The sequence below is a fragment of the Erigeron canadensis genome, chromosome 4, assembly GCF_010389155.1.
Source record: "Erigeron canadensis isolate Cc75 chromosome 4, C_canadensis_v1, whole genome shotgun sequence".
Lineage (NCBI taxonomy): Eukaryota > Viridiplantae > Streptophyta > Magnoliopsida > Asterales > Asteraceae > Erigeron > Erigeron canadensis.
The window spans coordinates 32075241-32096427 of record NC_057764.1 but is presented as its reverse complement, the minus strand read 5'-3'; the positions used below and the strand labels follow the sequence as shown (position 1 = coordinate 32096427).

At 33.6% G+C, this 21187-nt stretch overlaps 2 protein-coding genes across 4 annotated transcripts; both read left to right on the top strand.

The window, feature by feature from the left end:
- The first annotated feature begins 4079 nt into the window (after positions 1 to 4079).
- LOC122598070 (protein PFC0760c-like) lies at positions 4080 to 9489 on the top strand. 2 transcript variants are annotated; one of them, XM_043770681.1, is made up of 6 exons: positions 4080 to 4189; positions 4291 to 4731; positions 5652 to 6236; positions 6480 to 7061; positions 7305 to 7760; positions 8907 to 9489. In XM_043770681.1, the coding sequence occupies exons 1-6, from the start codon at positions 4127 to 4129 to the stop codon at positions 9159 to 9161; spliced, it is 2382 nt and encodes a 793-aa protein (XP_043626616.1). In that variant the 5' UTR covers positions 4080 to 4126; the 3' UTR covers positions 9162 to 9489. The 2 variants fall into 2 exon arrangements, with proteins under 2 accessions (XP_043626616.1, XP_043626618.1); XM_043770683.1 differs by having other exon boundaries at positions 8950 to 9052.
- Positions 9490 to 10063: 574 nt separating this feature from the next.
- On the top strand, positions 10064 to 17373 carry LOC122594883. 2 transcript variants are annotated; one of them, XM_043767182.1, is made up of 9 exons: positions 10064 to 10171; positions 10287 to 10760; positions 11372 to 11947; positions 12400 to 12972; positions 13418 to 13996; positions 14439 to 15005; positions 15225 to 15563; positions 15857 to 16432; positions 16685 to 17373. In XM_043767182.1, the coding sequence occupies exons 1-9, from the start codon at positions 10085 to 10087 to the stop codon at positions 17210 to 17212; spliced, it is 4299 nt and encodes a 1432-aa protein (XP_043623117.1). In that variant the 5' UTR covers positions 10064 to 10084; the 3' UTR covers positions 17213 to 17373. The 2 variants fall into 2 exon arrangements, with proteins under 2 accessions (XP_043623117.1, XP_043623118.1); XM_043767183.1 differs by lacking the exon at positions 12400 to 12972 and having other exon boundaries at positions 10067 to 10171.
- The last annotated feature ends 3814 nt before the right edge of the window (positions 17374 to 21187 follow it).

The following is a 21187-nucleotide window of genomic DNA, read 5'->3' as shown; positions in this document are numbered from 1 at the left end:
AACAATAATAATAACAGGTCCTAAATTTGACTCTCAGTACATAAATAATCAAAAAAATAAAATAAAATATGGAAACAATTATTCAATACCCTAATTACTCGCGTATATCTAAATTAAAAACTCACAATTTATCTTTTCAACCTTTTAACAAAGTAACATGTCAATAACGTTTAACAATTATAAACATAAAAAAAACCTACAATATATAGATATTTCTATGTAAGTGTGGTTAGGACCGATTAAATCACGATCTAACAACATCTAAGTGTGCGGAATCCACTTAGATGCGTCTTTGAGGTTTCTGAAAATTAATGGACATATAAACACGAATTACATGAAGAACAAGAGATAAGAACAGATGTAAAACTCGTGAATATCATTAATCATATGAATATTACACCAAATTGAGTATACATCTGACTGGCATGAGGTATAGATCTCTACCTCGTGCGCTATGAACGAAATCTGTTGCAACTAAGATCGTTAACCTACAATTGTAACCTAATTCTAGTATATATAGGTTGTAGACACGGGCTGGACTTCAATCTCGTTCGTGGGCTTTAAGCTCCTTCACACGAACTAGCAACTTCGTGCTGACGTCATCACGAAGTGATGATGACATCATCACGACCTTGAAGACATCTTTTCTTCTTCATAATCAGCCCATAGAATTGCATTGCGACGGACAATAAAAGGTGCTCATAAATTGCATCTACAGACTCCCCCTTTTCCGTTGCAATCAATTCTAGATGAACTCCGATAATCAATAGCTACCGAAAAACCTGAATCCACTGGCTCTCCCTTAACTGATGATATCGAGTCTTTTTGTTGAAACTCGATCTTCTAACATTGCATCCTGATCTTCAAACTGCAAAGTCCCTGTCCCTCTATGACAACCAATCAACCCAACACATCTCATTGTAGTTCTCCCCCTCAACTGTTAGCCACCTCCGAATTAAGCATTGCCACCTTCCACTTAGGATTGTTGCTCTCCTTGCCTAATCGGCATATAATAGAGAAGTTGAATTTCCAACAATCAGCATCAAATCAACCAGCTATCACAAAGATAGGAAACTCTACAACCTGCATCACAAAAATGTAATACCATAGACCCTGTCTCAACTATAGCAGCATCAAAACTCTGTTTTGTATCTCCACAACTCTACTAATCACCTAAAGTATTTCTTATCAGATCTCCCCTTCAGTTATATAAACCGCCAATCACATAAAGATCTTAATCTCGCAATGAAACTTATATATCGCCTGATTATTATCCTTACATCATGGCATATAGATAGGTTCAATCTTCAAATACTCAAACAACAAATAACCAGTTTCATCATTTCAATACTTCAACAAAGTTTTAACTATGTCTCGTATCTTCATTGCTCCAATACTTCGACAAAAGCTTCCATAACTGCTATATAGAAGATCATTTGTTGAACAATATCAATCAAGACTGAAAACACTATGATCTTCATTACTCAAGAATTTTAAAAGTGTAAACGCCGTCAATTGTTAATTCTAACAAAATAACACTTTGATCACCACTTTGTTTCGAGTATATCAGAGTTTTGCGGAGAAAACCGAAGAACATTCTTGAAATTTTTATTGCCCCCTTTTCTTGGCAAATACTCTGAAAATCAGCCTATAATAGGTTACGGTATCTCTCATTCTTGAGGTTCTTCAAAAAGCTTAGAGCTCACGACGTTTAAAGCTCTTCGCCAACCAGGGTATACCCGTTTTCCCTCCAAATTTTAACGGGAAAACCTATTTACGTGAAACATTGGTATTCACGAAAATTTTTATTGATAAGGCTGTGGGAAAATTTTGATAATTGCCGAAAATTTTCATCCAAAACGTGCCGAAAATGCACAAAAACGGACCAAAAATTTTCCGAACGCTACCAAACTTTAAATCTCCATGAATCATGCCATTTTAAGACCATGGGTAAAAATTATTTTTCCCGCCATACCCTGTCTTGTGTGCTTCAATGTATATGTATGCACACAACTTGGAACCTCTTTACTCGATCTGCTTCTTGTTATAAGATTCAAACAAGGAAGTAGACATCTTCGTGATAATGTAAACACGAACTTGTTTCAGATCGATATATCACCTTCAGCATGACGTCAGCGCGAAGTAACGAATACTTTGAGATGACGTAAGCACGAACTTGATATGAGATTATCTTCGTGTGATGTCAGCACGAAGGAAAACCTCCTCGTGATGACGTATACACGAACTTAATCAGAATTCGTGATATCTTGTCCATGAACTCGTGGTGACATCAGCGTGAACTTGATCCACTTTGTGCTGACGAAAGCACGAAGTCAAACGAAATATCATGCAAATAATAGCCACTTTGTGCTGACGTAAGCACGAGGCTAAATCCTCTTCGTGCTGACGTAAGCACGAAGCTGCACGAACTTCTTCATCTTCACGAACTGAACACGAATTGAAATCCTTTCGTCATGATGTCATCGTGAACTAGATTCACTTCGTGTTGATGTAAGCACTAAGCAAAACTATCTTCGTGCTGACGTAAGCACGAAGTTACGCACGAATTTCATCATCCTCACGAATTAAGCCACGAATTCAGCAAAAAAATCCTCAATTAAGATCGTGATTGAAAGCAAAATCGCTTCCCCCTCTCTGATACCAATTGTAAGTGCGGTTAGGACCGATTAAATCACGATCTAACAACATCTAAGTGTGCGGAATCCACTTAGATGCGTCTTTGAGGTTTCTGAAAATTAATGGACATATAAACACGAATTACATGAAGAACAAGAGATAAGAACAAATGTAAAACTCGTGAATATCATTAATCATATGAATATTACACCAAATTGAGTATACATCTAACTGGCACGAGGTATAGATCTCTACCTCGTGCGCTATGAACGAAATCTGTTACAACTAAGATCGTTAACCTACAATTGTAACCTAATTCTAGTATATATAGGTTGTAGAAACGGGCTGGACTTCAATCTCGTTTGTGGGCTTTAAGCTCCTTCACACGAACTAGCAACTTCGTGCTGATGTCATCACGACCTGCTGCCTCGTGCTGACGTCATCACGACCTTGAAGACATCTTTTCTTCTTCATAATCAGCCCATAGAATTGCATTGCGACGGACAATAAAAGGTGCTCAGAAATTGCATCTACATTCTATAAAATAACGTTAAATGTTAATAATCACTATATATAATGAAAGATAATTGTGATCACATCATCATTTTGTCTAAATATCTTATTTGGCAACTTTAAAGTTTTCTAAAAAATTATTATGACATCATTATAACATTAAAAGTAAATTATTTAATTTATCATATAGTTTGATAAATAATTTTATGTATATTCTTAAAGTATATATTTTTTTATCAACATGAAAAAATTGAATTAATTAATTTACATTATATTATTTCATGAATAGATATAATCATTATCATTTTTCTTACTATTTAAATTTTTTTAAACAATTCTGGTTAAACTTGGGTTCTTTAATATAAATAAAATTAAAATATAAAATTAGTGATAATATTAGGGTCAATATATAGATATAGATAGTTTCTTTAATATGAGTATATAAACTTCTCATAATGAAAACCTAAAATAAAAGGGAAAATGATTCGTACTGCAAACTTACCTAAGTTTAGGTACTGTTACTTTAAAAAATGTTACAAATTAAACCTTTGAATTTGATAAACATACATAACCCTTGAATTTTACAAAATCTACATGAATTTTACATAATCCTCTGCTTTACCTAAGATAAGTACTACATAACCTTAAGGTCAATATAAAATAACCTTTTCGCAAAATATAAATATAAAATGGAAAATGATTGATCTTCTAAAACTTTAACCTAATAATCCTTATAATATCTTAACATTTTGACATGTGTAATCCACTTATTATCTTTCTTCATCATCTTCCTTGATTTTTCCATATAACTTGATCTTATGATTAAGAGGATTATTAACTTGATCAATTAGGCATCACTACTCATATAAGATTAGTAATCTTAAGGTCAATATAAAATACGAGTATTAAAAGTTGTTATGCCCCCCTTTTCCAAGTACAGAATCTCTTTCCCAATTATTATAGAAGAATTTCTCCAATGGCTTCTTTCCCACCTCCCTCTTTCTTCAGTCTTATACTCGACAAATCTGCTACTAACCTGGTACTTTTTTTTATCTCTTTTATTTTCCACACTTTCTGCATGTATATATCAATATATCTCTATATTATAAGGTTTGTTAGTTAATTCATTGATCTTTGCAGAAAATATCAACTGAGTTTGTGACTAAACACTTGAAGAACAAAATCCCAAAAGGCCCAATTATTATATGTGCAGATGGGGGGTATTCATGGAGTTTAGAGATCAAGAAAATTGGTGAAGACTATTATTTTGACAATGGATGGACTAATGTTGTCAAAGATACAAACTTTATGTTTGGGGATTTTGTTTTGTTTACACTTGTTGATGATATATGCAAATTTGAGATGTTTGTTTATGATAAAAATAGTTGTGAAAGAAGTTTGCCCACGAAAGTTAAGGTTGAAGATAATAGTGTTGACAATATTGCTGCTAATGTTGATGTTGTTAATGATGATAATGTTGTTGATGATGATGATGATGATGATGATGATGATGTTGTTGATATGGATGGTGATGATCCTTTCTTCATATCGACAATCTCGAAAGCCCACAGAACAAAATTGGTAAAGTTTATGAGTTCATAGTTATTTATAAGTTCTTTTAAATGCTTTTATGAAAAACATAGGAACTATAGGTTTATGAATAAGGTGGCCTAGTAGTCGGTTCCCATAAGAGATATAAGGTTCGAATCTTTTTTGGTATTATCTTGGGGGTGGCCAAGAAAAGTGTTTGGAAATGTCCAAGGGGATTCCTGTTACTCTGTTAGGCCGCGTTTATCTGAGTTAATAACTCAATTATTTGCCGTTTTAATGAAGAAGATAGAATTTTGCGAGTTTTTTAAGCTGAAAAATTGGAACTTTGTTGTAATTTGAAGTTAAAATACTAAAATAGTGTAACTTGCTGGATTTTAAGTTAGAAGAAGAGACTAATTTGGTAATACCTTGGGGGTGGCCAAGAAAAGGGTTTGGGAATGTCCACGAGGATACCTGTTAGGCCACGTTTATCTCAGTCAAACACTCAATCATTTGCCGGTTTTAATGTAAAGGGTAGATTTTTGAGATTTTATTTTTAAGCTGAAAAATTGGAACTTTGTTGTATTTTGAAGTTATAATGGTGTAACTTGGCTGCATTTTAAGTTAGAAGAGAGTAATTTTGTTGCAATAATCTCAAAACCCCACAAAATTATGATGGCGACATTATACATGTTTAACTATTATATTAAAGCATGCATTTATGAAAAAAATTGAAGGTTGCCATTATTAAAGTTGAAAAACGCTCGACAAATTTCTACTTGAAAATTTATTATACTCTGAAGTTGAAAGGGTGAAAGTGTGAAACTTGGTTGCATTTTTAAGTTGTTGTAATGTCGTGTATGCATAAATACAGTAGTGTACAATTCACACCTGGAAAACGAAAATTAGATGCCTTGCCACGCCATTTGTCTTTATAGTAGTGTAATTTTTCTGCATGTTTGCATTTTTAGCGGCTTCCGGATGAATTTGTGGAGTCGGCCGGAATAGAAGATGAAAGAAGCATAATGTTGAAGAATCTTGATGGAGAAGAATGGCGAATGGGCTTGAGGCCAGGAAAAGTTAATCAGTCCAAAAAGTTATATATTTCATCGGGCTGGGCTGATTTCCAGCAAAGTAATGACTTAAAGGAAGGAGATGAATGTGTTTTGAAGTTCATCAGAAGCAAAGGTAAGATACTTCTAGCAAAAGTCACCAAGAAAAAAAGGCCAACAAGGCAGTTACAAGCATCTGGTGAATCCTCCAAGACTAAAGTAGTGAAGAAGAAGAGGGGACGGGAGCTACATGCACATGGTAGAGATTTGGATGTGGAAAGTGAAGATGAATACATAGAACCGGTGAAGAAGAGATTCCGTGGTAATGATGACGATGACAAAGATGATGATAGTGATGAAGATGAATATGGAGAAGGTGATAGTGATTATGATGGTGATGGTAATGAAGTAGAAGAAGATAATGTAGAAGAAGAAGACGGTGTTGATATTGATGGCCATCCTTTCTTTACGTCTACTCTCTCAATTAGCTACAGAAGTAAACTGGTAAGATTTATCATTTGTAACTTAATTCGTCTCTATCTTTCAGATTTTTGCTTGCATTCATGAAAAACTAAAAACTTTTACATATTTAAGTTGAAAATCATAAAAATTAGCTGTATTTTAAAATTTAAAGGTGAAGATTGGTTGCGTTTATTGTATTTTTTGGTGATAAAGTTTTGAACTTAGACTGCATTCTCAAGACAGTTGACATCTGAAGTAAATAAACCTTTTTTCCTATTGAATTAGTGGTTTCCGGCTAATTTTGTGAGGTTGGCTAGAATAGAAGCTGCCAGAACCATAACATTGAAGAATCTTGACGGGGAAGAGTCGTCAATGAGGTTGCATCGGATGGAGAAAGATAGTCAGATAAGGTACTATAGTTCATGGGGGTGGCCTGGTTTTCAGCGACGTAATAAATTACGGGAAGGAGATAAATGCTTATTCAAGTACATCACAAGTGAAGGTAAAATTTGTCTAGCAAAAGTTACCAAGAAACAAAGGCCAACAAGGCAGTTACAGGCATCTGGTGAATCCTCCAAGACTAAAGTAGTGAAGAAGAAGAGGGGACGGGAGCTACATGCACATGGTATAGATGTGGATGTGGAAAGTGAAGATGAATACATGGAACCGGTGAAGAGATTGCGTGGTAATGATGATGATGACAAAGATGAAGATAGTGATGAAGATGAAGATGGTGAAGGTGATAATGATTATGATGATGATGGTAATGAAGGAGAAGAAGATAATGTAGAAGAAGAAGACGGTGTTGATATCGATGGCCATCCTTTCTTTACGTCGACTATCTCAATTAGCTACAGAAGTAAACTGGTAAGATTTATCATCTGTAACTTAATTCTTCTCTATCTTTCAGATTTTTGCTTGCATTCATGAAAAACTAAAAACTTTTACATATTTAAGTTGAAAAACATAAAAATTAGCTGTATTTTAAAATTGAAAGGTGAAGATTGGTTGCATTTATTGTATTCTTTGGTGATAAAATTTTTAACTTAGACTGCATTTTCAAGACAGTTGACATCTAAAGTAAATAAACCTTTTTTCCTATCGAATTAGTGGTTTCCGGCGAATTTTGTGAGGTTGGCTAGAATAGAAGCTGCCAGAACTATAACATTGAAGAATCTTGACGGACAAGAAATGTCAATGAGGTTGCTTCGGATGGAGAAAGATAGTCAGGTAAGGTACTATAGTTCATGGGGGTCGCCTGGTTTCCAGCGACGTAATAAATTACTGGAAGGAGATAAATGCTTATTCAAGTACATCACAAGTGAAGGTAAGATTTGTCTAACAAAAGTTACCAAGAAACAAAGACCAGCACACCAGCCACAACTATCTGCTGAAATAGTGGGGACTAAATATGTCAAGAGAACGAGGGGGCGTGAGGACGGTGGAGATATGGATGTGGAAAGTGATGAGTGTATGGAAGTGATGAAGAGACCACGTCATGAAGATGAAGATGATGACGATGGTGATCCTTTCTTTATTGTGACCATCCGGGAAGTTAAATATTTGGTAAGATTAAATGACTTTATTACTGATAATGCATTTTGGTTCGTGCTTAATATCAAGCTATCTGAAAAGAGAAATGAAGTTTAATGATTCTTATTGCAGAAATTATCAGTACCTGTTTATTGATCTAGTGATGGTTCTGGTTTGGTATGGTACCGGTACCGATGTGAATACGGAAACCGAATTTACCAAAACCCAATCCCGAAACCGTATCGAATCCACTATTTTGGTACCGATATTTTTGGTTTTTACCTGTTTATACCAAATTGTAGGCTCAGCTAAGTGATTCTGAGGTATTTTAGTACCAAGAGGAAAGAGTAAGACCATAATCTTTATGGTTTTTTTCAAATTGAATTTGTCATATGAAACTCAGTCAAGCCTTTAGAAACTTTTAATTATGTAACCACTGCCTGTTCGTCAATGTAGTTGACATATTTTCTTTGTATCGATCTCAAAGTAGAAAAACCAAGTTTTACTGAAATGTAAATAAATTTGGAGTGAGCCAGTGACCATAAATAAGCTGAAATGTAGATAAACTCACTGCGACCATAAACTTGCAGTGCTCATTTTCACTTTCACAAATACCGTACTAGTTAGTAAAATAGAACAGAAATATATACACTTGCAGTATATATAGTTAAAAGTATATATAGTTATAAATTATAGGTGCTGAATACAGGAATTATAGGCTTGATGGATACAGAAATATAAGATTATATATATATACACACATACATACACGCACTTGCAGAATACAGAAATATATACACACTTGCAGAATATATGTAGTTATACACTTGCAGTCGAAGAGGAAGGATTAAGAGAACTGTTTTTTTGAAAGTTAAGAAACCATTTCGTATTCTAATTAGATGCATCGGCTTGGTTTGGGTTTTTTCATATGAAAAAATCCCTTCATGCTTAAAACTGAATGGGCAATCTACTATTCTTATTCAGAAAGCAGAAAGTTGGTGTACAATTCGATTTCCTCGGTACCGAAACCGTTTAAGCCAAATTTCCAATACCAATACCGATACAGAATGCCATCGGTACCGGTACTGGTTTCAGTTTTTTGGGATTTTTGCTCATGCTTATATTGTTCGATAATAAATTCATTCATTTGCATGTGTTTCATTCTCTGGTGTTGTTTAGCGGCTTTCAAAGGAATTTGTGGGTTTGCCTGGAATACATGCAGGCGGGACCATAACGTTGAAGAATGTCAAAGGAGAAGAGTGGAAAATTGGGGTAGTGTGTGATAAATCGTATTGGAAATCAGAGAGGTACCTTTTGCAGACAGGATGGCTTGACTTCCGGCGAAAAAATAATGATATATCGGCTGGTGATGAATGCATATTCAAGTTTATCAGGAATGAAGGTAAGTTTTGTCTAGCGAAAGTCACTAACTAACAAAGACCAGCATGGAAGTCAGAACCATCTTGTGGAATTACTAACGATGGAAGGAAAAAAGGTAAAGTTTTGTCTAGCGAAAGTCACCAAGAAACAAAGACCAGCATGGAATTAACAGACTTTTACTTTAGGTTTTTTATTCGTCATGGCTTTTTTTGTCAAAACATATCAGCTTGTTATGTTATTAAGAACTTTTAGATAGTATATTACATCTATGGTTTATAATTTTATTGTTAGTATTAATTTAGAGTAAGTATAGACAATTAGACATCGTGTATATGAGATAATGTTTGTCATAGATTATAAAGTTAGTTTAAAATTTCAGTCACTAGTTGTAATAGCTTGCTTCTCGGGTTGCTCGCACAGTCGCACCCTGGGTGTCACCAACAAATTGATGTATCATACATCAAAGGGTCAATGGTAATATTACATAAGCCATTTCGAAAGATTTTTCATTTAGATAATAAATATGAACAACAATTTTTGACTTGTTATAAAAATTTGTCATAAACTTGACACAAAAATGAATGGGTTAGGTTGATGCTAAACTCATACCAAATTGTAAATGGTTAACACGACAAACTATTTTTAATAGTTTTAATAGATGACTTGATTCAACTTTTATCTTTTCGATTTGAAATTGAAAATAACAATACTCTAAGCATTCATTTCAAATCCATGTCAGCTTTATTAACATTTTGTTTAACATATAAGTCTCTATCTATTTAGAAAAGAACAAAAAAATCTAATTACTCGCATACATCCAAATGAAAATGTACTTTTTCACATAGTTACAAAACAAGTAACAACATGTTTACTTTCAATAGACTTTTTATTAAGAAAACCTTAAATATAAAATTAGTAGGAGTAATGTTAATGTTTTAATATTATACAAAGAAGATATAAAAAAATATAAAATTACCATGCCTCCCTTTCCCAATTCAAGAATGGCTTTTCACCCACCTCCCTCTTTCTTCAGTCTCATGCTCAACCCTTCTGCTACTACTCTGGTACTTGTCTCTTATTTTTCACTCAAACCCACTTTCTCGTACTATATATATATATATATATTATATAGTACGAGTATTTGTAACGTTTGTTTAATCATTGCTTTTTTTTTTCCAGAAAATATCAGATGAGTTTGTGACCAAACACTTGAAGAATAAAATCCCAAAAGGCCCAATAGTTATATGTTCAAATGAGGGGCATTCTTGGAGAACAAAGATCAAGAAAGTTGGTGAAAATTATTATTTTGACAGTGGATGGACTAATGTTGTCAAAGATGCAAACTTTATGTTTGGGGATTTTGTTTTGTTTACACTTGTTGAGAAATACAAATTTGAGATGGTTGTTTATGATAAAAATAGTTGTGAAAGAAGTTTGCCTAAGAAAGTTAAGGTTGTTGAAGATGATGGTAGCAGTAGTGTTGACAATGTTGCTGCTAATGTTCATGTTGTTAATGATGATGATGATGATGATGATGATGATGATGCGGATGATGGTAAACAGGAAGAAGATGATGATGCTGTTGATATTGATGGTGATGATGGCGATCCTTTCTTTATGTCGACTATCTCGAAAGCTCACAGAACAAATTTGGTAAAGTTTATGATTTTTTGACTATTTATATGGTTTTTGTTCTTTTCATTTCATGCTTAGTGGTCAGTTAAGAGGTCTTAGGTTCGAATCTAGTTTGGTAATGCCCTGGGGGGTGGCCTAGGAAAGGGTTTGGATATGTCCACAAGGATACCTGTTAGGCAGCGTTTATCTCAGTCATTTGCCCATTTTTAGTGAAATAGATAGAATTTTGAGATTTTCTAAGTTGGAAAGCCGGAACTTTGTTGTACTTTTAAGTTTAAGAATGAAACTTGGGCGGATTATAAGTTAGAAGAGAGTAGTTTCTTGCAATTCTCTTAAAAACCCACAAAATTATGATGGTAAGATTTATGATTTGTAACATTATACATGTCTATCTATCATATTTTAGCATGCACTTTTAAAATAGATTGAAGCTTGACATTTTTAAAGTCAAAAAAGTCTGACAATTTCAGAGTTGGAACTTTATTACCCTCTGGAGCTGAAAGATAAAACTTGGTTGCATTTTTTCATAAAGATAGTAGTGTACAACTCCCCCCAAAAAAATCTTGGTTGCATCACCAAGACATCTGTTTCTAAAGTAGGGTAATTTGTCTGTATGTTTGCATCATTAGCGACTTCCGGATGAATTTGTAAAGTTGGCCGGAATAGAAGATGTAAGAAGCATAATGTTGAAAAATCTTGATGGAGAAGAATGGCGAACGGACTTGTGGCCAGATAAAGTGAATCAGTCGGAAAATTTATATATTTCATCAGGGTGGGCTAAGTTCCAGCAAAGTAATGACTTATGGGAAGGAGATGAATGTGTTTTTAAGTTCATCACAAGTGAAAATAAGATACTTATAGCAAAAGTCACCAAGAAAAAAAGGCCAGCGAGGCAGTCACAACCACCTGGTGAATGCTCCAAGACTGATAGCGTGAAGAGAAAGAGGGGACGTGAGCTACATGCACATGGTAGAGACGTGGATGTGGAAAGTGAAGATGAGTACATGCAAATGGTGAAGAGATTGTGTGGTAATGATGAAGATGAAGAACATGAAGATAGTGATGAAATTGAAGAAGGTGAAGGTGATAATGATGATGTTGATGGTGATGAAGGAGAAGAAGATTATGAAGAAAAAGATGGTGTTGATATCGATGGCAATCCTTATTTTAAAATAACTATCCGAAATGGCTACAAAAGTCATCTGGTAAGATTTATGATTTGTAATTTAATTCGTCTCCATCTTTCAGATTTTTGCTTGCATTTATAAAATCTAAAAACTTTTACACATTTAAGTTGAAAAGTGAAGATTGGCTGCATAATAAGCTACAAGAGTGAAAGCTTCTTCCCTTTGTGTTGGAGCTCTAATTTTTTACTTATTTTAAAAATAAAAATAAATTGGTATCAAGTTAAAACACGATTGTCTTAATTGACAACGAATATTGGCCGGATTGATGATAGCAACTCCATCTGGCTGTATTTATTGCTTAAAAGTGAAACTGACTCATAAGTTCCTGTCGCTTCTGAGATTTTATTTAACCTTTTTACCACTTTGTATCATTTACTTGTATTTTTGGCGAGAAACCTTTAACCTGCTTGCATTTTCAAGACATATATCATCTAAAGTAATTTAACCTTTTTTCCTGTTGTCACGATTAGCGGTTCTCGACGAATTTTGTGAGGTTGGCTAGAATAAAAGCTGCAGGAACCATAACATTGAAAGATCTTGACGGGGAAGAGTCGTCAATGAGTTTGCGGTTGCAAAAAAGTAGTCACCCTACGTACTATATATCGTTGGGGTGGCCTGCTTTCCGGCGAAGTAATAAAATAGCAATAGGAGATGAATGTGTATTCAAGTACATCATAAGTGAAAACAAGTTTTGTCTAGCAAAAGTTACCAAGAAACAAAAGTCAGCGAGGCAGCCACAACCATCTGCTAAATTAGTGAGGACTGATTATGTCAAGAGAAAGAGGGGGCGGTCACTGCATGAAAACGGTCGAGATATAAATGTGGAAAGTGAAGATGAGTGTATGGAAGTGATGAAGAGATTGCGCGCTAATGATGAAGATGACGAACATGAAGATAGTGATGAAGATGAAGATGGTGAAGGTGATAATGATGATGTTGATGGTGATGAAGGAGAAGAAGATTATGAAGAAAAAAATGGTGTTGATACCGATGGCAATCCTTATTTTAAGTTAACTATCCGAAATGCCTACAAAAGTCATCTGGTAAGATTTATAATTTGTAATTTAATTCATCTCCATCTTTCAGATTTTTGCTTGCATTTGTAAAAACTAAAAACTTTTACACATTTAAGTGAAAGGTGAAGATTGGCTGCATTATAAGCTACAAGAATTAAAGCTTCTTTCCTTTGTGGGGAAGCTCGATTTTTATCCAATTTTTTTTTTAAAATTGGTATCACGTTAAAACACGATTGTCTTAATTGACAACGAATGTTGGCCGGATTGATGATAGCAACTCCATCTGGCTGTATTTATTGCTTAAAAGTGAAATTAAATCATAAGTTCCTGATGCTTCTGTGGTTTTATTAACCTTTTTGCCTCTCGGTATAATTTACTTGTATTTTTGGCGAGAAACCTTTAAACTTGATTGCATTTTCAAGACATTTATCATCTAAGGTAATTTAACCTTTTTTCCTATTGGTATGATTAGGTGTTTCCGTCGAATTTTGTGAGGTTGGCTAGAATAGAAGCTGCAGGAACCATAACATTGAAGAATCTTGACGGGGAAGAGTCGTCAATGAGTTTGCGGTTGGGGAAAAATATTCAAAAAACATACTATATTTCATTGGGATGGGCTGGTTTCCGGCGAAGTAATAAAGTAGCAATAGGAGATGAATGTGTATTCAAGTACATCATAAGTGAAAGCAAGTTTTGTCTAGCAAAAGTTACCAAGAAACAAAAGTCAGCGAGGCAGCCACAACCATCTGCTAAATTAATGAGGACTGATTATGTCAAGAGAAAGAGGGGGCGATCGCTGCATGAACACGGTCGAGATATAAATGTGGAAAGTGAAGATGAGTGTATGGAAGTGATGAAGAGATTACGTGGTAATGATGAAGATGACGAACATGAAGATAGTGATGAAGATGAAGATGAAGACGGTAAAGGTGATAATGATGATGTTGATGGTGATGAAGGAGAAGAAGATTATGAAGAAAAAGATGGTGTTGATATCGATGGCAATCCTTATTTTAAGTTAACTATCCGAAATGGCTACAAAAGTCAACTGGTAAGATTTATGATTTGTAATTTAATTCGTCTCAATCTTTCAGATTTTTGCTCGCATTCATAAAAAACTAAAAACTTTTACAAAAGTGAAGATTGGCTGCACTATAAGCTACAAGAGTGAAAGCTTATTCCCTTTGTGTGGGAGCTCTAATTTTTTACTTATTTTAAAAATAAAAATAAATTGGTATCAAGTTAATACACGATTGTCTTAATTGACAACGAATATTGGCCGGATTGATGATAGTAACTCCATCTGGCTGTATTTATTGCTTCAAAGTGAAACTGAATCATAAGTTCCTGTCGCTTCTGAGATTTTATTAACCTTTTTACCACTCTGTATCATTTTACTTGTATTTTTGGCGAGAAACCTTTAACCTGCTTTGCATTTTCAAGACATATATCATCTAAAGTAATTTAACCTTTTTTCCTGTTGGTACGATCAGCGGTTCTCGACGAATTTTGTGAGGTTGGCTAGAATTAAAGCTGCAGGAACCATAACATTGAAGAATCTTGACGGGGAAGAGTCGTCAATGAGTTTGCGGTTGCAGAAAAGTAGTCACCCTACGTACTATATATCATTGGGGTGGCCTGCTTTCCGGCGAAGTAATAAAATAGCATTAGGAGATGAATGTGTATTCAAGTACATCACAAGTGAAAGCAAGTTTTGTCTAGCAAAAGTTACTAAGAAAAAAAAATCAGCAAGACAGCCACAACCATCTGCTGAATTAATGAGGACGGATTATGTCAAGAGAAAGTGGGGGCGGTCGCTGCATGAACATGGTGGAGATATGATTGTGGAAAGTGAAGATGAGTGTGTGGAAGTGATAAAGAGAACATGTGGTGAAGATAATGATAAGGATAATGATGAAGATAATTACAAAAATATATGTAATGATATAAATGATGATGATGAAAATAATGATAATGACGGTGAAGATGAAGATGACCGCAATGGCGATATTGCTGGTGATCCTTTCTTTACGCCAATCATCTCAAGACATCGTACTTTGGTAAAGATTAAATGAATTTATTACTGATGATGCATTTTGGTTCATACTTAATATCTGAAAAGAGAATTGAAGTTTAATGATTCTTATAGCAGAAATTGTTAATACCTGTTTATTGATCGATAATAAATCCATTCATTTGCATTTGTTGGGAAATACATTAAACTCTGTTTTAAATTTTGAGACATGTCGCTTTATTTGTTTCATGCTGGTATTGAATAGCTGCTTCCGAAGGAATTTGTGGGGTTGCCTGGAATACATGCAGGTGGGACCATATTGTTGAAGAATCTCAAAGGAGAAGAGTGGCAAATTGGCGTGCTGTTGAATAAATCGTATAAATCGGAAAGGTACCTTTTGTCGGCAGGATGGGTTGGATTCCTGCGAAGTAATGATATATCAGCTGGTGAAGAATGCTTACTCAAGTACATCAGAAAAGAAAATAAGTTTTGTCTGGCAAAAGTCACCAAGAAACAAAGACCAGCATGGCAACCACAACCACCGGTTGAAGACATTGATGGCAATCCTTTATTTATGCTAATTATATCTGGAGAAAGTACTTTGGTAAGATTAAATGGATTTATTACCGATAATATATTTTGGTTCAACTAAATATCAAATTATCTGATCAAACCAGGGTAATCCCTTTTACCTGAATATCAAGTTCTCTGAAAAAAGAATGAAGTTTGATGATTGTTATGAGATATATTCGATCATATTATAAAGTATTAATACCGGATTACATTGATTGATAACAAAATTACAAAACATTATTTGCATTTGCTAGGAAATATATTAAACCCTGATCTAATTTTTTAAACATATACCCTTATTCGTTTCATGTTGGTATTATATAGAGGCTCCCGGAGAAATTTGTGGAGTTGTCTGGAATACATGCAGATGAGACCATAAAGTTGAAGAATAATAAAGGAGAAGAGTGGCAAATTGGCGTGCTGTTGGATACACTGTATCATAAATCCGAAAGATATATTTTCTCAGCAGGATGGCTTGGTTTCCAGCAAAGTAATGATTTATCGATTGGTGATGAATGCATTATCAAGTTTATCAGAAAAGAAGGGAAGTTTTGTCTAGCAAAAGTAACCAAGAAACAAAAGCAAGCATGGAGTCCACAGCTATCCGGACAAATACTGGCGACCAAAGATGTCAAGAGAAAGAGGGGCCTGCCGCCACATGAACAGGGTGGAGATGTGGATGTGGAAAGTGAAGATGACTGTGTGGAACTGGTGAAGAGACCATGTGGTGAAGATGATAATGATAATGATGATGATAATTATGAAGATAAGGATAATAATATAAACGACGATGATAATCATAATCATAATGATGATGAAGATGAAGCTGATGGAGGCAGTGGTGGCGATATTGATGGCGATCCTTTCTTTGCTTCCATTATTTCTAGACTACATACTTTGGTAAGCCTAAATGAATTTATTAATTTAATATCAAGTTAAGAAAATAAATGAAGTTTGATGCTTTCTGTGCGAGGAAAATTTTCAGTTTTTTGTTTTGTTTTGTTTTTTTCACAAGTCATTAATACCTGATTAATATTGATTGATAATAACTCCATTTTTCTGCATATACTGAGAAATAAATTGAACTCTGTTTTAATATTTGAGACCTATACCCCCTTACAGTATAACTTTGTTTCATGTTTGCATCATTAGCGGCTTCCGGGGGAATTTGTGGGATATCCTGGAATAAATGCAGACGGAACCATAATGTTAAAGAATCTAAAAGGAGAAGAGTGGCGAATTGGCGTGCTGTTGGATAAAACGTATCTGAAATCGGAAAGGTACATTTTGTCGGCCGGAATGCTTGATTTTATGCAAAATAATGATATATTGGTTGGGGATGAATGCATTATCAAGTTAATCAAAAATGAAGGTAAATTATGCCTAGCAAAAGTCAGAAAGAAATATAGTCCAGCAAGGCAGCCACTGCCATCAGGTGAAATACTGGCGACTACTGGAGTTGTGAAGAGAAATAGGGGGCAGCCGGTGGAAGTGGTAACGAGACTATGCGGTGAAGATCACGATGAAGAAAATGACTGCAAAAATGATGGCCTAGATAACGGTATCAATAATGGCAAAGATAATGATAATGATGGTGATGATAACAAGCATGGTGATGTGGGTGATCCTTCTTTTTCAATGAATGTATCTAAAAGGCCTTTTTTGGTAAAGATTGAATGAACCTCTTACTGATACTGCATTGTGTTGAACTTTATATCAATTTTATCTGATTGTTCAAAAAAAAAAAAAAACTCAATTTTATCTGATATATGTTTTAATTTGGGGGACCATATGTTGTTTTCTTTTGCATAAATTATTAATACCTGATTATATTGATTGATGATGCCATATCCAAATATTTGCACATATTGAACATGGTCTTATAATTCAATCTTTTTGAGTTTTGGTATCATTAGGCGCTTCAGGAGGAATTTGTGGGGTTGCCTGGAATAGAGGCCGGGGGAAGCATAACGATGAAAAATCTTAAAGGTGAAGAGTGGTCGTTGGGCGTGCGGTTGAATCAAGCATATCGGAAATCAGTAAGGTATATTTTGAAGGCAGGATGTTGTAAATTCTTGCGACGCAATAATTTATCGGAAGGTGATGAATGTGTGTATAAGTTCATCAGAAATGAAGGTAAATTATGTCTGGCAAAAGTCACCAAGAATACAAGGCAACTGCAAAGTGAGCCGGCAGAATTACGGAGACTGAAGTTGTGATCAGGACCCACGGCCAACCGTTGAAATTCCGGGTACTGAAGTTGTATAGTAACCTTTTGCAGTACTAACCTTCTCCATCATACCTTTTTTCTTTATTTTATGAAGATTTGGAGTACCAAAATTGAAGAAAACCTTCTCAATAGATACTTCAAATTTGGAGAGTTTGCTTTTTAACCAGAAACTTTTATATTTGGAGGATCTCTATGCATTCTTTCAAAACCGATTTATAACCCTTACTATTTTGCTTGAATATAAATACACAATTTAACCACTAATTTCAAGACATTAGTTATAAAAATAAAATAAAATAATGCTTAACAAATAAAAGGAAATTATTATAGATAAATATGGAATGGATGTTCATGTCCTTTAATAGATTAATTAGAGAGATATTTGTATTATATTAGAAGATTTATTTCTTGGAGAATAAGAATCATTGTATTATATATTGAGCCTCTGAATGAGATGAATTATAGAACTCTCTCTATTCTCTCTATTCTCTCTATATACTTGTCTTTTGTATTGTTATGTTTCTTTAGTTTTACAACACGTTATCAGCACGAATTTGCTTTTTAAAATCTATTTTTTTTCACGGCTGAGTTCTATTAAAATTCAAAGTTTCACGGTTTGATTCATATAGCAACTTTGTGATTTTTCTTATGATTTGCTTATACTAACTTAAATATTGGATCCGGTTTTAATAACATATCATGGAAGAAAAAAAACAAAACTTTAAAGTTTTTTTTTTTTGACTTTGCTAAAAACGGCAGATTTACTATTAACTATTGGTGATAAGAATGCAGCTTTCGATTATACGGGTTTTCGTCGGCTCGAACAGGCATGAGTTTACACTCAGTTTGAGATATTGTAGTGCTACGTCATCTCGGAGATACGCAGGTAATTGCCATCTCTAATTTTTTTTTTAATGCGTAATCATATGTGAAACACTATATTATATTATTAGTGGCTTGGATTTTGAGATTTATATATTAATTTGATAGATCTATTCTACCATATATTAACTATGTTATCCACCTTCTTTAGATAAACGCATGGACTCTTAACAAGAGCTAAATTTGTTTTGAAAACCTGTCTTCTAGATTTTATAGATAAATACCTTGTGTAATTAGTATCGCATTGACTTCATGATTTGTATAACAAGGTTATGTAGTTGTATCAAATATATATGATATATGTTAATTTGCAATTGATTGCTAAATATATATTACGCAATTCGGCTTCATGTCACGACTGCATGCATTGTGTTGTATTTGAATCCTAGAACACAAAATCGTACTATATAGATAGCTAAGTTAAAGATCTAACTGAAATCTTTGATTTAATTGATACATGCATCATACTCCATTAATTATGTCATTGGTAATTAATTTTAAAACTTTTGATACTTATGTTATAAACCATTGTTGGAATGTATACTTGGTCTTTAAGATAGTTTCCTGATCTTAATTGAAACTTGTATATATGTGTTTATTCGAATAGTTCGAAATCAAAAATTAGAAAACGGGTCTAGTAGATGGATTAATTTTGACGTGTCAGTGTAGATAATACTTTAGTTCATCTAACCATGAATTTTCTTTGTATGTTATATTGTATTCTCTGGCCTAAATCTTTTTACACGATTAGATGTCTTAATCGATTTAGGTTAAGAAGAAAAAAAGATATATAATAGTTTTTTTTCCATAATTCATGTGATTCTCTTCTTTTTATTTATGCTTATGAAGGGAAACTTGATCGTATTCGAATATTTGGAAATATAATGATCATATAAGAACATATTATTGAAAATGATTACAAATGGATTTTAGTATTTTACTTTTGGCATATATATTTGGTAAAGATTTTGATTACACTCTTAAATTATTAGTTAATGTTATTAATATATATATATATCTATATTTGTCTTATATATTGATTATATAGAGATATCTTAATATTTTTAACTAATATGCTAATATTCTCTATGCTAATTATGTACACGAATGTAAATTTGCATATGTGGTGAATAAGGTAAATAATAAATGCAGTATACGAAATTGCTTTTTGATTACATTAAGGATGGTAATGGAAATATAATACAAGAACAAAGAATATGAATTGCGAAACAGGATAAAAGTGCCATATTGTTATAGATTAGAGATTTTTTGTAAATTGAAAAGATGTAAAGATATTAAAGAATTTTGATACATAGATAATGATTTTTATTATTGATGGATAAATAAAACAACATGTCTTGTGATATATATATATTTCAAAGTCTTTTTTTATCTGGTGTATGTTTTATATGTATCATGCAAGATATCTGATTAATTAATTAATGAAATATATGTAAGATGAGTTATATGCATTATAGCGAGTCGTTTGGTTAATAATGTTTTGAGATTTGATAATACATGTGGCTTGTATTATAGCACATATGAGTCTAAATGAAAGTTTATAGACATTAATTGGTTGATTAATTAGCATGACCGGTTGGACCATCCCGGATCAATAATGATGCGAAATTTATTGAAGAGTCAAGAGATTCTTCAAAGTGATTATATATAAATTTAAGGCGATTTGCTCTATAAGAAAGTATTTGCCAAGTACGATAAAGATTGTATCTTTTTAAATTGTTGGAACATATGCAAAGGAGATGTAAGTAGGCCTATACATCGTCCATAAAGACCATTTAGTGTTTAAAATCGATGCATCGTCTAAATGGGTCATTAAAGTCGCAACATGAAGTTTGCGTGGTTGATTGCTCATCTTGTAAGATTGAGAGCATGTTCCATATTGTATTGGCAATAGTGATTGATTTGGTAATGATTATTTAGAGCAAAATGAATATGATTTGGGGCCATGTTATTTAACATGCAATAATATGAACTTGCATCATGCCAAGAATGTATCGTTTTTCCTCCCCATTGAAATTGGTTTATGGTCAGAAACCACATATGTCTCATAAGAGTTTTGAATGTGCAATATATGATTAAGTTGCTCCACCACAATGCACAAAGATGAGAGTTCAAAGAATGTTGAAAATAATGTTGGGAAAATAGACGTGCCTTGGAAGTGTGTAAGCTCATGCTTTGATTTAGTTCGAAACTGTCTGATTACACTAGACATTAGTATGGTTGTTTTGGGTATGAGGTGAAACATGAAAGAGGTGTACGTATTCAATAAATTCATCATTGGAATATTTGTTTATGACTTAAGTTTCTCATTGACATGATTTAGTTTTCCCAACATTAGGGGGAGATGTTCCCAACATTAAGGAAAAATGGAAAGCAGCTAAAATGAATAAAAATGAATTATCAAAGATCCTCACATCAATGAATATAAGCTTAAAATTTGTGGGATAATTCATTATGAATATTTAGTAATTGCCAGCAATGTTAACTGACCAAAAAGCTGCTTATGCTCCAATGGATAATGA

What these genes read in the sequence shown, in the direction of transcription:
- LOC122594883 (XM_043767182.1), top strand. Translation starts at nt 10,085, where the DNA reads ATGCCTCCCTTTCCCAATTCAAGAATGGCTTTTCACCCACCTCCCTCT. An exon ending in ATGGCTACAAAAGTCATCTG is followed by an intron (nt 11,948 to 12,399) that starts GTAAGATTTATG and finishes TGTCACGATTAG; the next exon opens with CGGTTCTCGACGAATTTTGT. An exon ending in TTTCTAGACTACATACTTTG is followed by an intron (nt 16,433 to 16,684) that starts GTAAGCCTAAAT and finishes TTGCATCATTAG; the next exon opens with CGGCTTCCGGGGGAATTTGT.
- LOC122598070 (XM_043770681.1), top strand. Translation starts at nt 4,127, where the DNA reads ATGGCTTCTTTCCCACCTCCCTCTTTCTTCAGTCTTATACTCGACAAA. An exon ending in TTAGCTACAGAAGTAAACTG is followed by an intron (nt 6,237 to 6,479) that starts GTAAGATTTATC and finishes CTATTGAATTAG; the next exon opens with TGGTTTCCGGCTAATTTTGT. An exon ending in TCCGGGAAGTTAAATATTTG is followed by an intron (nt 7,761 to 8,906) that starts GTAAGATTAAAT and finishes GGTGTTGTTTAG; the next exon opens with CGGCTTTCAAAGGAATTTGT.